This window comes from Zophobas morio, unplaced genomic scaffold (genome assembly GCF_036711695.1).
Source record: "Zophobas morio isolate AGI-343-1 ecotype UQ-CSIRO unplaced genomic scaffold, CSIRO_AGI_Zmor_V1 ptg000030l, whole genome shotgun sequence".
NCBI classification, from domain to species: domain Eukaryota; kingdom Metazoa; phylum Arthropoda; class Insecta; order Coleoptera; family Tenebrionidae; genus Zophobas; species Zophobas morio.
Window position 1 is genome coordinate 8,573,407 of NW_026972135.1, and position 18,631 is coordinate 8,592,037.

At 33.6% G+C, this 18,631-nt stretch overlaps 2 protein-coding genes across 2 annotated transcripts; both read right to left on the bottom strand.

Annotated features, from left to right (window-relative positions):
- Positions 1 to 363: 363 nt before the first annotated feature.
- On the bottom strand, positions 364 to 6,696 carry LOC135138478 (probable multidrug resistance-associated protein lethal(2)03659). The gene is made up of 10 exons (XM_064068452.1): positions 6,692 to 6,696; positions 4,549 to 4,709; positions 3,210 to 3,398; positions 2,968 to 3,131; positions 2,778 to 2,907; positions 2,382 to 2,705; positions 2,097 to 2,327; positions 1,165 to 2,046; positions 527 to 585; positions 364 to 474 (listed from the first exon to the last, which is right to left on the bottom strand). Exons 1-10 carry the CDS (start codon positions 6,694 to 6,696, stop codon positions 364 to 366), a joined length of 2,256 nt encoding a protein of 751 aa, XP_063924522.1.
- A 4,242-nt stretch (positions 6,697 to 10,938) lies between these two features.
- On the bottom strand, positions 10,939 to 18,631 carry LOC135138479 (probable multidrug resistance-associated protein lethal(2)03659). Its single transcript, XM_064068453.1, has 7 exons — positions 17,125 to 18,631; positions 16,837 to 17,067; positions 16,703 to 16,786; positions 15,912 to 16,660; positions 13,269 to 13,411; positions 12,914 to 13,163; positions 10,939 to 11,001 (listed from the first exon to the last, which is right to left on the bottom strand). The coding sequence occupies exons 1-7, from the start codon at positions 18,626 to 18,628 to the stop codon at positions 10,939 to 10,941; spliced, it is 3,024 nt and encodes a 1,007-aa protein (XP_063924523.1). The 5' UTR covers positions 18,629 to 18,631.

Here is an 18,631-nt window from a genome sequence, read left to right on the forward strand (position 1 = left end):
CAATTGATTTTACAGTTGCTAAGCAGGAATGGGATTTTTGCCATCTGGAAGCAACTTCGTTACAAGAAATTTTTGAGAGAGAAATGTATAAAATTGACTTGAAATATTTTTCTCTATTACGAATGTGTTTTGGAATTTAGAAACTTTTGTATTACTGTTTTATTTCTTTATTGTGTTAACAACAACAAAAATAAAAATATTTCATAAAACAAAGGTACATTTATTTTCAAAGGTGATAAAACGTAAATAAAATCAGGTGGGCACGACGTTTTCAAGGGATCTTAAACAGATGGGATAGAAGAGTTTCAAAAAGCATCATGACAAAAAATTGAGGCCTGAGGACTACTTCTCACGTATGGAATTTTACGAAGGAACGCTAGGCTGATGGAGAGTTTTTGAGCAATACACAACCCTCACGTGGTCCATGGCCATCGTTATCAAAGGCGTACAACTGTCAGTGTGTGACTGGGACTTCTAGGAGATCATGTCATTGCATCTTTTTTCATCGAATCTGGATTGAATGCACAGAAGTAGGACAATATGCTAGCTCAGCAAATACTTCCTGGGACTCGAAGGGTGTGGCATCTGCAGCAGATCTTTTACATGCAGGACCAAATCTCCAGTCATACAGCTTGCATAAATGTTGTTTATTTGAACTAGTATTTTCCTGTAATGTTGGAATTTTTTCTTGGGGTCGCGCACTATGACGAATTTTTTTTTGTTCGTTGATTTTTGAGAATAATTTCTAATTTCGCTTTGACATTTGGATTTTGCGTGATTAATCCAAAGTCGCGATCGCCGAACTTCGACAGTGCGACGGAACATTTGGCGACAAACCGGCTTGGGCGCGAATTTCAAAATATAATTTCAATGCAACGATTTGAAAAAAATACTGGTCTATCGGCCATCACTCAGTACTAGCATTAAAGTGATCTGGGGAGATACAATGAAATAAAAACCAATTCCCATGTTAATGCCCTCTATCCATAATATGATAAATAATAATTACAAACTTTAATTTACAAAAATTCCACGTCAATTCAACTTAAGTATAACATAAAATGCAAAAAAAAGTTTCTAAATATTTTTTAAATAATTTTCAAATATAGGTTTGAATATTTAATGAAGAATTTTCATATTCATGAACGTATTTGTAAAAATAACCATTCATGTTTTGTAGAAGTCCATTCGGGGCGCCAAATTCCACAACACAACCATCATCTAAAACCAATATCTTGTCCGAATTCATCACATTGTCCAATCTATGTGCAATTCTTAAAATCGTTGCCTTATGAAATCTCTTCTGAATTGTAGCTTGAATTAATTTGTCGGTGTCTAAGTCAAGAAAGGCAGTTGCTTCGTCAAGAACAATAATTGTACATTCTTTCAAAATAGCTCTAGCTAAACACATTAGTTGTTTCTGTCCAGTACTAAAATTGACACCGGTTTCCGAAAGAGAACTGCTCAAACCAGAGGGTAAATTTGAAACAATCTGTTTTAGATTTACTTCTTCTAGAACACTCCATAACTGACAGTCCGTGAATTCTTTGAAAGGATCTAAATTTTCGCGCATGGTACCTGAGAAAAGAACAGGATCTTGAGAAACAGTTGCTATTCGAGATCTCAGAGTGCTAAGAGGAACCATTTTTACATCGACGTTGTCTATTAATATTGTTCCTTCGTATTCGTACAGGTGAAAGAGTGCATTTATCAAAGATGATTTTCCAGCGCCAGTTCTTCCAACGATTCCTATTTTTTCACCAGCTTGAAATTCCACATCGATGTTTCTGAGGATAAACGGTTTTTCTGGAGAATATCGCATGGAGACTGATTGAAATAGTATTTTGCCGTTTGCAGGCCATGTGGTAGGAGGATTAATTTCATTTTTATTAATGTCTTCAACTGTTAGGTCACCATATTCCGCAACTCTCTCAACTGAAGTCATCCGTGAATCAAGATCACTATAGATCTTGATCATGTACTGTATTGTCGAAATCAATAAGAGCGATTGTGTAATGGATAAACCAACGTTTCCTACCATATCACCTAAAAAACGAGCGTAAGGGTACCGTCGATGTAGATCCCTAATTACTTGCTTTTCTTGAAGATTATTAGAAAGAATATAACAACGGCTACATATAACATGCAAGTGAAATCTGTCCAAAAAGCATAAGAACTGTGGAGAGCTTGATGTAGATACCTAATCGAGTTATAAGAATCTTGATAGCGTTCAAATTTTGACAAGGAGTGTTTTTGGGCTTCTGAAACTCTGATGGTTGTCAATCCGTCAATGGTAGCTACCACGTGAGTATAAATAGGGCTCTTACCTAAAAAAATGAAATCGGTGGAAGATGTAGTCCTGATCTTTGCTATAAGTTTACGTGTGGCGGCGATTCTCTTCAGTTTGTTAAGTACTGGTCGGAAAGCTTGCACATAGTAATAAAAAATTATCAACAAAACCAATGTTGGTACAATCATGTAATAATTTACTGCATTGACAACAATATAAACACCTAACACAGAACAAACTTGTCTTGCACCTTGATACATGTATTGGGGGATGATCTCATCGATTGTACTTATATCATTGGAAATTCTATTAATAATTCGACCAGATGCATGGTTGTCGAAAAACCTCATAGTCCCATGTAGAAGTTTGTTAAACAACGTATCGTGTAACTTAGCGGAGCACTTATTACAGCAATCTACAAAGTTTAAAGAACCCATGTGAAACAAAAATACCATTATTAGAATAAATCCACTGTAAATGTACAAACATTTAACGTCGGAAAAGTATTGTAGTAGTGTTGTGTTAAAATTAGAAGGATTTTGCCTCAGGTTGATCCAGAAAGACAAGAACGTGTCTGAACCGTTTATAAAAACTTGAGTTAAAATGAAAAGGAGGAGCTGAAGAAAGACGAAGAACTTGCTTTCATTTGCAAATAAATATGTTGTATATGTGTTTACTTTATCGCTACCTTTGTGTTCTTTAGTTTCATTTTGGGCTTTATAACTTTTCGCTGAAAGTTTTGTCAGTGTTTCATTATTCTTTTCTTGTACGTTATTTGGTAAATCTTCTAATGTTTCATATTTTCCGGAAAACATTACCCTCCCATCTTCTAGAACATATACTTTGTCGGAATAATTGAGAAATTTTAAATTGTGTGTTATTAGTACAACACTTTTGGTTTTTAGATATTTCAAAATACATTGAGTAAAAATTTGTTGAGCGACTGATACATCCATCGCCGCTAGAGGGTTATCCAAAAGGTAGATGTCTGCATCTTTGTATATAGCTCGTGCCAAGTTAATTCTGGCTTTTTGGCCTCCACTCAACATATTTCCTCTTTCTCCCACCAATGTTTTGTCTCCATGGGAAAAAAGAGATATGTCATATTCTAAAGCGCAAATTTTAAGAACATTCAAATACTTGTTCTGGTTAAAGGTTTCATTAAATATAATGTTTTCTTGGATGGTTGCCGAGAACACCCATGGATTTTGTGATGCATAAGATATCAAACCATCCCGGGATAGATTTCCATCGACTATAAGCAATTCTTGCAATATAGCTTGAAGTAAAGAAGACTTTCCACTCCCTGTGTCTCCGGTAAGTGCAACTAACTGACCACAACCAAGTATAAAATCAACGTTTTTTATCGCCGCCTCTTGTGATGGGTTCCATTTAGCTGTTAAATTATGAGCATATATTTTACAAGATGGTATACCTTCTATTTTTTGTGTGTCAGCTGTTGATTCATGATCCGAAAGCAAAAATGTTTCAATACGGGTTATACACACTTTCAAATCTGACATTAAATTAACAGCAATATTTGAATGTTGCACCGATGTTTTAAGTAAATTGTATATGTTTATAGACATAAAAATCAATTGTGGGTTTAAAGGAGCACCAGTCGTTGTTAAAAGTAAAATAAGCACGTAAATAGATATTTTGTCAAGGTACGTCGCAATTGTAGTGTTTTCGTTCCATATGTGATTCAGTTTTCTCATATGGATAAGTTCACACCTAAAATTTATCCAGTTGATAATAGTGACTTGATTTTAAAAATTAAAACCTCCTAAGTTTATTTACGAGTTTAGCGAAAGGCGTCTCCAAAGCATACATTTTGATTTCTCTCATTCTAAAAATAATATCGTTCATTATTCGTAACCGACTGTCTCTTTCTCTGGTCATTTTTTGTCTTTCAGCAACAGCTTTCGTGAAAAAAAAATCTGAAATATAGCTAGGTTACGTTCGGAAGAATGATAAAAAATTATACTGACATTGAGAAAGGGAAAAAATTACTATTATTCCCACTCCAACGACTCCTTCATAACTAGACAATGAAAGAAACAACAATGTTGCTACCACCATTTTCAAAATAGCGCTCCACAGGCGGTGAAGATAACAGAAAACCGTCTCAAATTTGTCAACGTCGATAGAGAACAAGTTTAATGTGTGTGCTAAGGTATTTTTTTGAATAGTAGCGAATTTCGAAGTTATAATTTTTCTATAAATTAAAGAGGAGCAAGATGAACGAACTTTCAAACCAGTACTGAAAGTTTCCAAATAATGGAACTGGAAACTTATCACTCGAAGGAAACTAGATAAAACAACGGCCATTCCATAAATATATGCTTCTTTGGCTGTAAGTTTTTTGTTTTCTGAGAAATATTCCAATAATTTACTCATGCATAGTGATTGAAGGAACCTGCAATACTCCGTATTTTCAGTGAACACATTGTTTTTTACAATCGTTTACCAACATGCATTTATTTACAGCTAGTGACGTCTGTACTGAGGGTTATTGTAACAGTTTTAAATATGATTCGGGTTTTGGAAAATGTGGTAGTCTACACAACAATTTACTAGTTGTAACTGATCATGCTTGTACTCGTTTGTGTCAATTTGACAGCTTAAATATATATTGATCTTATTTTGGAACCTGATTTATAGCCTAATGGAGAGCAGATTCTAACGGAGTAATGGACAACCACATTTCACAATAGTTACTAGCCTTTTCCCTACAGGTTGTAATCGGAGAGGGCTGAAGAATTTAGTTGATTTAGAGGTTTATTCCTTAAATAATTATGTTGAGAAACTACGGCAAGAAATTGAAAGAGCTTGTAACAATATCATCATCACAACAGTTTTTTTTTTATAATGCAGACAGCATCTAATTGTTGTGGTGTTAATTTGCTAGAACCCGCACCGTTCACAAATTGTTTATAACCAAAATAAGAGCCTATTTTTCGAAATGATTTTTAGATAAACTTTGCGGTTCGCTTCCGTTTTAAGTTTCCCACAAAGTACCATATCAAACTGGTGTTGGAAAATTCTTATTATTTGATTCTCATCTGTACTACATTCGTTAAATTTTAGTTTTTGTGATAGTTTTTCTGAAATTGTATTTTTAGTTTTGAGTCATGTTTTACGTCACTAGGTATTTGCAAAAGATCTATATGTATATTTTATGCTTACACTGATAATGTATCGGCTATAGAATAAAGCAATCCAAAAAGCACATATTTGATACCTAAAAATTGTGCCAATGTTCTGGTAAAAGACGGTTTTTTTCTTGAAATATTTTCTTTATTCCATAGTGCTTCCAGTCGATCTCCCAATAGTTGCGTCTCATGATCTCTTATCGGTGTGATGAAGCTGTCGTCAGTTACTTCATTTCTCCAACAATCTAAAATTGTTTTTAACTGCCAACTAAAATTTGAAGTTATTACAATATAGCTAAATCGGTGGACAATGTATACCAGAATAAAAAGTGAGACAAGAAATTTGCCTTCTCCTTGGGGTGAACATTTTTCGGTGTTTTATTAATTGTAATCTTCTTTGTTTTTGGTGAATCCATTAGTTGTTTTGGTTTGCAAAACTGATGCTAAAATGCTTTAACCTTTTGGTTTAGAAGTGAAGTCTAATAAAATAAAAAAATTGCAAAAAAGACTAGGTGACTCATGAACTCGGGTAGCAGTTGTATACATACACATGATAATGACGCTCAATGCTTACATTGCTTATAGACTTCATTTAAGTAACTAGTTGTCTTAATTAACACTGGCATTGGAGTTAACAAGCTTCTTTTAGGTCTATTTTCCACTGGTATCCATTTACTACTGATAACACTATCAATGTATATATATTATCAAGTTCCGCCCAATATCGACTTTTACTGTCTTCGACTATAAGAACTTTGAAATTTAATTTCTGTCAGCTTGATACATACAGGTGATTCGGCCTAAATGACCAATGCCATTTTTGGTTAGCGGCAACCCGAAACACATTATTTTCTTTGATCCTTGATTCACCCTAGAAATTTAAAAATATCAAGACAATGTGATATGGATTTAACAGTTTTGGGCAGGTGTAGATATTTGGTTATCTGTTATCTGTATATAGATACAATCAACTTTAGGCACAAAATATCTGTATCTAGATAAAAAATATATGCCACAGATACATATACATCTTTTTTATTTTACGTTTTTTTCGTTCTCAGTAGTTTACTTATTGTAGTAGTAATTTTGACATTTCATGTTGGGGCGTTAGCCATAAACTGAGGTTGTTGTAAACCAACCATTATCACCCAGTAAGTAGGTTTCAAGAGAAACTGAAATAGCATTTTTTTAAAAGTAACCTTTTTCTTTATTATTTACAATTAATAAAACAAAACGAATCGTTTACTCCATCGTGGTAGTGGCATCTCTTTACTGAAACTCTCATATTTTAAATACCATATTTTTAAAACTCCCATTCATACCATCAAAGAACTGAAAGACAGAATTATCGAAGAGTGTGCTCGCATTACTCCTGCTACACTATAAATGTGTTTGGTAACATGAAAAGACTTGTCAATTTATGTATACGGGGGATGGATCCCATTTATGACAACTTCTTTAATTTTGTTTTCGCCTTTTAAGTAAACTTATTCACAATTCTACAGAAGATGTTCTCTTTCACAAGTTTTCCTAGTTTTTAACAAGCAAGAGCTAACTTTCGCTGTCGACCCTCGTATAACTGGACTTGATAAACGCCTAATAGTTCAATTTTTTTTTTTTTAAGATTATTAGAAAGAATACAGGGTGATCATTTTATCTGTACAACGCTTGAATACTTTCGTGTAGACGACACATTATAAACATTATAAGCAACTTTGATCAATCTATTAATCTTTTTGAATTAACAATCGTAGTTAGTAAATGCAACTACGCAAAAATCACAGTATGTCATAAATTACAACTGACACAAAGGATAGGCATCCTCATAAATCTTAGGTAATTGACGTTTAAAATGTATCTATCAGAAAGTTTACTTATATTATTATGTTAAGCACTATGTAGTAATTACGACATAAAGTAGACATAAAAAACATTATTTATTTAAAACGTCTGAATACAATTGTGGTATTAATCCTTCACCAAATTTACATTAATAAATTCATATGATGAGACCATTGAGTGCTCCACAATTTTTGGTTTTATATTTTATATATATTTTATTATATCATTGTCTCTTAAACAAGTTGCTAAGCACGCTGTTTTTTTTCTTCAGTAAGCTAGACGGATCACCAGACTCAATAATCACACCTTTATCTACAACTAATACTAGGTCAAATTCTAAAATGTAACGCAATTTGTGCATAATTGCGATGACTGTATATTCAGCAAAAGTTTCTGATATTACTTTTTGCATCAAAGCTTCAGTATCGGAATCGACACTGGCATTAATTTCGTCAAAAATTACGATTTTGTTACGCCGAACGAGAGCTCGACACATAGAAATGAGTTGCTTTTCACAAATGCTTAAATTCATCTCAACTTTCTCATCCAAATTTTCAAAGAGTGACAAATTTACGGTTGAAATAGCTTTCCAAATATCATCGTCTGAATGTTCTCCTGTAGGATCAATATTTGCGCGTAACGTTCCCGAAAATATAGTAGGTTCTTGTGGAATTACAGATATTTTTGACCTAAGGAAATCCACTGGAAGTGTTTTGATATCTACGTTGTCAATAAAAATGTTTCCTTCGAAATCATAAAGCCGGACGAGTGTGGAAATTAAAGATGTTTTCCCTGAACCAGTTCTGCCAACGATGGCTACCTTTTCTTTATTTCTGATGGTGAAGTTTAAACGTTTTAGTACATGGTCTTGGTCGCTGTTGTAAGAAAGGTACACGTCTTTGAATCGTATTTCACATTCCTTTGGCCAATGTTCCATTACTAAACCATTTTTGCTTTCCTGCTTTTGTTTAGTGTACTCCAATACTCTTTCTACTGTTATCATTTGATTCTCAAATCTAGTGATCATACGATAAAAGAAATGCTCTGAAGTTGTCAGACTAAATATTTGCGACAAAACAAGTCCAACGTTTCCTGCTGTCATTTCTAAAAAAATATTGTTAATTAGTATCATTTGGGTTTCAAGATTTCAATTTACTCTCATCTACTGCTAAAAAAAGGATAATTGCGAAAGTAAGAAGAATAATTTGGTCGGCTGCTAGCATAACGTGATATGCTTTCTCACAGCATGTGTACATGTAAGAACAGGAAGTATGCAAATCTTGATGTTGATCGAATTCTTTTCGCAAGGTATCTTGAATTTTCGAGGTCCTTATGGTTGTCAATCCGTCTAAAGTAGCATTGATGTAGCCAATTAAAGGACTTCGTGCTAAGATTTTAGAAGTTATCATTTTAAAAATTTTTGTTGCTATGCTTACTTAAAAATTCCAGTCGTTTTAAAGCATTTCCAATTTTTAAGTAGAATATTTGTATGAAAATCATGAATACATTAATCAGAATACATGGAATTAGGAACGATGCATTAACTGTGGCAATGAGAATAATAATTCCAACTGCTCCAGCAAAATACTAAAATTCAGGAATATTATAAGTCACTTTATAAAATTAACTTATTTACACCCATTAGTAGAAAAAACGTTAAGGGTACTATTTCATCAATGTACAGTATGTCTTCTGAAAATCTGTTCAAAATAATTCCTATTCGATTTTTGTCAAAGAACTGCATGAAACTGTGAACCACCCTGGAGAAAAGTAAATTGTGAAGTTTTAGTGAAGCTTTAGCAGCAAGCACCCAGAAAAAACATGTATTTAATGACATTAATATGGTCGTAACTGCAATAACTATAGGTAGAAAAATTAGCATTTGGTGACGTTTTTCATTTGCCTCTATGTAGATTGCCTTGTCTGTGACATTGTTAAACAATACCTGTTCTGCATTTATCCTACAAGTTCAAATCAATGAGATTAAATTATCAAATTGCAGTCTTACCAAACGGATTCCATTTTATTGATGGAACTTTTCAAAAATTGAATTGTTCCAGTTAGAAGTAAAACTAAAAAAATTTTGATCAAACCTCCATTTTCTTTAATATATTTTTTATAAGCATCGATTTGTACTTTTCCTTGTACTTTTCTTTCTGTGTAGAGTTCCCTGATCTCTTTGTTGTTTTTAATCAGTGGGGTTTCATCGTCAAAATTTTCTTCCACAGCTGACCCTTCTTTTTCGCTCTTTGCTTTACCCTTTTCATTATATTCCATATTTTTAGTTTCCGAACTTTTTGGGGTGTTACACTGGAAGGGGCACGAATTTTCAATTTTACCATTTTTTATTGCTATGACGTTGTTTGCCATATTGGCGTACTTTATGGATGGAGTAACCAAGATCACTATTTTGTCTTTCAAAAATTTTTTAACGCACTGTTCAAATACAAAATTTGCAACAATCGCATCCAAACTAGCCAGACAATCATCTAATAAATATATGTCACGTTCTTTATAAACAGCTCGAGCTAAATTTATTCTAGCTTGTTGTCCTTTACTTAGATTAGCTCCTCCGTCAGTTACAAGAGCAGAATCACCATCGCTTAAAGAACGTAGATCTTCAAGTAGAGCACAAACTCGTAAAACTTCTAAGTAACGATTTTCGTCGTAACTACTTCCGAATAAAATGTTCTGTTTGATGGTCGATGGAAAAAGCCAGGGTTCTTGTGATGCGTAAGAAATGCTGCCGACGACTTCTAAATCACCTTCTACATTTTTGTATGCTTTCGTGAGGACTTTTAACAAGAGACTTTTGCCACTGCCAATAGGTCCTGTTACTGCTGTTATTCCTCCTACAATGTTACACTTTTTCAAATTTATTAGTGTGTGATTATGTGCAGTGAGAATTTTTAAATTTAGCTTAATTCTTGGTGAAAGTTTATTTTCTTCCACGTATGATTCATCACTCTTAATTCGCAGTGTTTGTCCAATTCGTTTAAATACAGCAATTAACGTAGCTACTTCATGTATCGCTGTTGGAAAATTACCTTTCATACCATAAGAAACAATAGTTAGACTGTTTATTATAAGAAATAATGTGCCAGCAGTTGATTGAATATTGAACCATATGGATATTGCTACAACTATGTACCACGATGCGTTGTGAAATGTTTCAGAAAGTACTAATTTTAGAAATAACAATATATTTATGTTGCGTATAAGATGGATTTCTTCACTGTAAATAACAAAAAAAAATCATACCACCAGTCGTTTGTTTACCACCTTACTTTCTGATTTTAGCAATTTTCTTTTCATAACTGTCTTCCCAAAGGTTCATTTTGATGACTTTTATTGCACTTAGTGCTTCTCTTATTATTTGATATCTTGCATCAGTTTTCCTCAAAGATTTCAATTTAAGTTTACGCACTAAAGCTGCTATGCATGCTGAAAAAAATTAAAGTCTAAATGATTATTATCTTAGTTTTTGCCTGCTCACTGTTGGCGAACATGCTAATAAAAATTATCGAGGGGATTATAAGAAATAACCATCCAATTTCTGAATATAAGACCCAACATACTGCCACAATCTTGGTTAGATCTTTTATCATGTTTGTTATTTTAGATACAGCTTCTTCAAATTCACTCACATCTCTAGTTATCAGGTTTATCATCTTGCCACTTTGAACTACTGACGGGTTCATTTTTAAAAGTTGTCTGTAGATTAAAGATGTGAATCCAGCACGCATTTTAATTCCAAATTCTGAAAGCCTTAGATAAAAGTTGTGTAGGTGCAGACGTCTTATAACCGTAACTACGATCAACAATAGTCCATACAAGCTCGCATCAGTTCTGCTTAGATTCTTGTGTCCTGGTGTAAAATATGATATGAATTTTTTTAGTATCTTTGGTTGCAAGAACCTAAACAAATGATTAAAAGCGAAGTGAAATTATTATTGCGTTATCGTAAATACGTTATTGCCACTGGGATGACCAAACTGAATATTATTAAAAGATATTGTCTGCCAAAACATTTCCAAAGAAGTTTAGGTATAGATGTTTTGTTTTCATCCATTTGTGCCTTCCACTCCTGTTCTAATTTATCTCCTATTGTTTTTGACTTATGTTCGGGAAGCACTTCATATATATCATTTTGAGTCAGGTCTGTTTTGTAACCCTTGATGAATGTATTCTTTGTATATCTAAAATTCGTAATTGCTCACACAGTTCAAGGTTTTTTGGGAGTTGATTGTTAACTTACAAAAAAAATAAATTCCAAAACCAGTGTCTGTTTTTCTCGGGATTAATTGATTTTTTGCTTGTTTTGTAGTAGTCCATTTAAGCTTTACAGTTAATAATACTTTCAATAGTTACTATCGTTTTGGAAAATATATTGGTTAACTCAGTTATTTATCCTCAAGTAATGTTATGTTGCTTGATTAAAGTGTGAATAATATTTGAATATACTTATATATATATAGAGTCACTTTCATGTAAGTGTGATAGGCTGAAGCAATTGACTGTATTTTTATAGTAAAATAATGGTAATAACAAAAAATAAATAGTCGGTTAAATCAGTTTTAACGATTAGTGTACGGTGAAATTATCCTAATGTTTCTACTAAATGCGGAAAATTTGATAAGAACTGTACCAGTGGATATCTGGCGGGCAAAATTTTCCATACGAAATAACATTATGCAAGAACGGCATAACTGTAAGATGACTTAATTATTTTTTGGGGAGGCTATAAACGAATTAATTTAGAGTAACTATTTCTTTCGTAAAACGTTCGCATGGTTTCAGTGTATTTGATTTTGCAGTTTCAAAGTTAAATTGCAAAATGGATGTCATGTTTTTTACCAATAACGGGTGTGTAAACAGACACAACTCACATTACTGTGTCCAGCAAAATCCCCATTGGTGTCAGGAAAAGCACTTCCAAGAAGTTTTCAAAGTTAATGCTTGAAGGAAATATAAACGGTCCTTTTTACCTGAACTGTTGGAAAACGTAGAGCTAGACATACGAAGAATAATTTGGTTTCAAACATGTTTTCCCCTTCCTTTCTTATTTCTTTCCAACATTCTTGCAATATTTTACAATCACCTCTCTCACTAAACTTTTCTTCAAATCCAATCGCCCTTTTACCCGCTTCCACTCGCATTTTCTCCCTTTTTGTTTCTTCTCTCACTATATACCCCGGCGCATACTTTTCCAATCCCAATGTCCATTTTGAGGGTTTTTCTTGCACTCTCTACTGTAAGTACTAGAATTCTTCTCTCCATGCTCACTCTTCCTTCTCCTTTCGTACTTTCTTCCCAAACACTACCATTTTTGTTTTTTCCACAATCAGTTCCAATGCCTTTTTTCGACGTACTTCTCGAAACTTTTAATCATTGTTCTCATTTCTTCTTTTTTCTTTGCCACAATCACCAAATCATCTGCGTACGCCAAAGACCACACTTTCTCTTTGTCCACTACCACCCCTCCTGTCTGTGCTTTTCTGAACATTTCATCTATATCTCATAGATAAGCTGCAAACAATGCGGGACTGAGTGGGCGTCCCTGTCTCACTCCTCTATTTATATAAAGATTCTCGCTCTCTATTCCATTCACTCTTGCCTTACTTACTGCTTCTTGATATATTTCTTCCATTTTCGTTACCAGGTACGTATCTGCTCCATTTCTCCTCAAATACTCCCACATTTTCTCTCTATTCATGCTATCAAACGCTGCTTTGAAATCTATGAACAATGCGTACATTTGTCCACCCTGTTTTTTTATTTCTCTTCCCATTAAATGCCTCAGAATGTACACATTGTCCATAGTACCTCTTCCTTTCTTATACCCCTTGCTTCCATCTCCTTTCATAACCTCTAATCTAGTATCATTGCGAATATCTTGTTCGCGGTATTGAGCAAGGTAATCCCTCGGTGGTTCTTCACATCACTTTTTTGCCCCTTTTTAAATAATGGAATTATTGTACCTTCTCTCCACTGCCGAGGAAACCCTTTTCCCTTCCAAACTCCATCTACCACTTCCTAAATCGTTTCTTTCACTCCTTCTGTTCCGAACATCCACGCTTCGTTCTGGATTCCATCCCCTCCTGGTGCCTTTCCTCTTTTCAGTCTACACATCCACATTTCTTCTGTCGTTGTGATTGCCTTATTTATTTTGCAGCATTTTTCCTCACAATCTCCCAATAATTCCATAAATTGTCTTTTCCATTCGTGTATTTTGATTTTCCAATTGATTTCAATCTTCCTTCTTCGTTCCTTATTTATATATCCCCATAATTTTTGTCCTGTTTTCAGGGACTTTATTGTCTTCTCTTCTTCTTCTTGTTTTTTTCATTTTCTTTCTTCAGATTTTCTCCTATAATTCTTTTTTGCTTTTAAGTACTCTTCTTTTCTTCCCCTATTATTCTCCCACTTTCTTAATTTTTTCCTTGCTTTTCTCTACATTCTCCTTTTCATCCATTATTCCTCCCCTGCCATATGTATATCTTTCTTTTTTCCGTAGGTTCGACAGTTGAGGTAATCAGTTCTGCTATCATAACTTCTATATCCTCTTTTACTTCGAATTTCTTTTTTTCTAGTCTGGTTCTGTATCTTTCAATTCCCTCTTCATCCCATAATATCTTCTCTCGTTATTTCTTCTCTCTTGTTTTTCGTGCTCCCCCGCTTGCTCTCCCCCTTTTTTTTTTTCCTTTATCGCCCCTTGACACTCCCACACATATTCTTGTGGTAGTGTCGCTTCAAATTTCTTCGAGTTTTCTATTTGTACCCCTGTCTCTACTAGCCCCATCACATCAAATTTTCTCACGTAGTCCCAGAACTCCTTTTCCTTTTTCCGCCACCCTTGGACATCGTTTCGTTGTAATCTGATCCATTAATAAATTGAGAATTAATTTTTTCAATTTTCCTATTATTTGGCATTGACATCTTTGTCATTTTTTTTTTGTGATTGCTATGATTGCTTATTAAAAAAATTAGATTGGACTAAGTCATCTCTAGGCTGTATACTCTGCAAAAATTGTCAGGCGTGAAGAGATAAAATGAACACCCTTATTTTGGAACGTGATTTATAGCCTAAAATAGGCATCCTGGAGAACAGTTTGCAGCGAAGTAATGGATAATTGCATATCACAATAGTTACTAGCCTTACTACTACCTTACTATGAGGGTTAAAAAATTTAGTGCGTTTTGTGGTTAATTCCTTAAATAATTATGATGAGAAACTACGGCAAGAAATTGAAAAAACTTGTAACAATATCATTATAATAGATAACAGTTTTTTTTTTATAATACTCACGTCATCTAATGTTTCTGGTGCTAATATGCATCTGCACCGTTCATTAATTGTTTAGAACCAAGTATGTCGACATGGTTATTTAGAATCAAATTAATGTTGGTGAATAATAGCCTATTTTTCAAAACTATTTTTAGAGATGCTTTGCGCTTCGATTTTTCGTTTTAAGCTTTCAATAAAGCACTACGTCGAATTGTGTAATGAAAAATTCTTATTATGATTCTGTAGTGTAATCGTTAAATTTTAGTTTTTGTGATAGTTTTTCTGAAAGTGTATTTTTAGTTGTGTGAATTACATATGAAGGTGTCATGTTTAAACATAGGGTCATGTTTTACGTCATTGCTTAACTGATAGTGTATCGGCTATAAAAAAGTGTTCCAAAAAGCATACATTTGATACATAAAAATTGTGCCAATGCTCTAGTAAAATACGTTTTTTTTTTTGAAATATTTTCTTTATTCCATAGTGATTCCAGTCTGTTTCTTAATAGTTCAAGTTTTTATTTTTCGAGTTGATAGTTAACTTACAAAAAAAATAAATTCAAAAACCAGTGTTTATTTTTCTCCGGATTAATTAATTTTTTGTTTGGTTTGTAGTAGTCCATTTACGCTTTACAGATAATACTTTCAATAGTTACTATCGATTTGGAAAATATATTGGTTAACTCTGCTACTTATCTTCAAGTAATGTTATTTTGCTCGATTAAAATGTGAATAATATGTATAGAGTATTTTCATCAAGTGATAGGCTGAAGCAATTGACTGTAATATTATAGTAAAATAATGGTAATAACAAAAAATAAATAGTCGGTTAAATCAGTTTTAACGATTAGTGTACGGTCAAATTATCCTAATGTTTGTAAAATATGGCGTAAATTTTGATAAGAACTGTGCAATTGGATATCCATGGGGTGAAAATTTTCTATGCGACATACATTATGCAACAAATTTTGGCGTTTATTATTTTCTCGAATGAATTAAAATGCCCAATGATCCTCTTGCCAGAGAGTTATAGAAATATTTAGAGTACTGTAATGTCTGCAAACCCAAAAATATACCACAAAATCAAATGATTGACAATGGAAAATCGAAGAAGAATAAGCGAAAGTGTTGTTAAATACTTTTTATTAACATAGTTTTAGTAATATAAGAAATATATACAAACATTACTTTACAAAAAAAGTTGCGTTATTTCAACTTAACATGAAAAGAACAACATGGTTTAGAAATATTTTTTAAAATAAGTTTCATTAATGAATGTGTATATTTAACGAAGAATTTTGATATTCATGGACGTATCTGTAAAAATGACTATTAACGTTTTGTAGAAGTTCATTCGGGGTGTCAAATTCCACAGCACAACCATCATCTAAAACCAATATCTTGTCCGAATTCATAACACTGTCCAGTCTATGTGCAATTCTTAAAATCGTTGCCTTGTGAAATCTCTTGTGAATTGTAGCATGAATCAACTTCTCTGTGTCTAAATCAAGAAAGGCAGTTGCTTCGTCGAAAACAATAATTGTACATTTTTTCAATATAGCTCTAACTAAACACATTAGTTGTTTCTGTCCCGTACTAAAATTGATCCCGCCTTCCGAAATAGAACTATTCAAACCAGAGGGTAAATTTGAAACAACTTGTTTCAGATTCACTTCTTCTAAAGCACTCCATAACTCGCAGTCCGTGAATTCTTTGAAAGGATCTAAGTTCTCGCGTATGGTACCTGAGAAAAGAACAGGATCTTGAGGAACAGTCGCTATTCGAGATCTCAGAGTGCTAAGAGGAACCATTTTTATGTCGACGTCGTCTATAAATATTGTTCCCTCGAATTCATATAAGTGAAAGAGCGCATTTATTAAGGATGATTTTCCGGCGCCAGTTCTGCCAACGATTCCTATTTTTTCACCAGCTTGAAATTCCACATCGATGTTTCTGAGAACAAACGGTTTTTCCGGAGAATATCGCATGGACACCGATTGAAATAGTATTTTGCCTTCTACAGGCCATGCGGCAGAAGGATTAATTTCACTTTTATTATTATCTTCAACTGTTAGGTCATCGTATTCTGCAACTCTTTCAATTGCAGTCATGTGTGAATCAAGCTCACCATATATTTTTATCATGTACTGTATCGATGAAATCATTAAGAGCGATTCTGTGATGGATAAACCAACGTTTCCAACCATATCACCTAAAAAACGAGCATAAGGGTATCGTCGACATAGACACTTAATTACTTGCTTCTTTTGAAGATTATTAGAAAGAAAATAACAACGGCTATATACAACATGCAAGTGAAATCTGTCCAAAATGCATAAGAAGCGTGCAAAGCATGATAGAGATATCTAATGGAATTATAAGAATCTTGAAGGCGTTGAAATTTTGACAAAGAGTGTTTTTGGGCTTCTGCAACTTTGATGGTTGTCAGTCCGTCAATGGTGGCAACCACGTGAGTATAAATAGGACTTTTACCTAAAAAAATGAAATCAGTGGAAAAAGTAGTCCTGTATCTTTGCTATATAGGTTTACGTGTGGCAGCGATTCTCTTCAATTTGTTAAGCACTGGCCGGAAAGCCTGCACGTAGTAATAAAAAATTACCAACAAAGCTAGTGTTGGTAGAATCATGTAATAATTTACTGCATTGACAACGACATAAATACCTAACACAGAACAAATTTGTCTTGTAATTTGATACACATTTTTGGGGATGGTCTCATCGATTGCACTCATATCACTAGAAATTCTATTTAAAATTCGACCAGATGGATGATTGTCGAAAAACTTCATAGTTCCATACAATATTTTGTTGAATAGCGTATCGTGTAACTTAACGGAGCACTTATTACAGCATTCTACAAAATTGAAAGAACCCATGTGAAACAAAAATACCATTATTAGAATAAATCCACTGTAAATGTACAAACATTTGCCGTCGGAAAAGTACTGTAGTAGTGAAACGCTAAAACTAGTAGGATTTTGCCTCAGGTTTATCCAGAAAGACAGAAATGCGTCTGAACCGTTTATAAAAACTTGAGTTACAATGAAAAGGAAAAACTGAAGATAAACGAAGAACTTGCTTTCATTGGCAAATAAATATGTTTTATATGTCTTGACTTTATCACTACCTCTGTGTTCTTTAGTTTCTATTTGGGCTTTATAATTTTTTTCAGAAAGTGTTGTCACTGTTTTATCATTGTTTTCTTGTATGTTATTTGCTGCCTCTTCTGATGTTTCATATTTTCCAGAAAATTTTACCGTCCCAAGTTCTAGAACATACACTCTGTCGGAATAGTTGAGAAATTTGCAATTGTGTGTTATTAGTACAACACTCTTGGTTTTTAGATGTTTCAAAATACATTGAGTAAAAATATGTTGAGAGACAGATACATCCATCGCCGCTAGTGGATTATCTAAAAGATAGATGTCTGCATCTTTGTATATAGCTCGTGCCAAGTTAATTCTGGCTTTTTGGCCACCACTTAACATTGCTCCTCTTTCTCCCACCAATGTTTTGTCTCCATGAGAAAATAGAGATATGTCATATTCTAAAGCGCAAATTTTAAGAACAGTTAAATACTTGGTCTGGTTAAAGGTTTCATTAAATATAATGTTTTCTTGGATGGTTGCCGAGAACACCCATGGATTTTGTGATGCATAAGATATCAAACCATTCAGAGACAGAATTCCGTCGACTATAAGTAGTTCTTGTAGTATAGTTTGGAGTAAAGAGGACTTTCCACTCCCTGTGTCTCCGGTAACTGCAACTAGCTGACCACAACCAAGTTTAAAATCAACGTTTTTTATCGTCGCCTTTTGCGATGGGTTCCATGTAGCTGTCAAATTTTGAACATATATTTTACAACCCCGCATATCTTCTATTTTTTGCTTGTCAACAGTTGCTTCATGATCCAATAGCAAAAATAATTCGATACGGGTTATACACACTTTCACTTCTGACATTAAATTAACAGCAAAAATTGAATGTTGCACCGACGTTTTAAGTAAATTGTAAATGTTTATAGACATAAACATCAA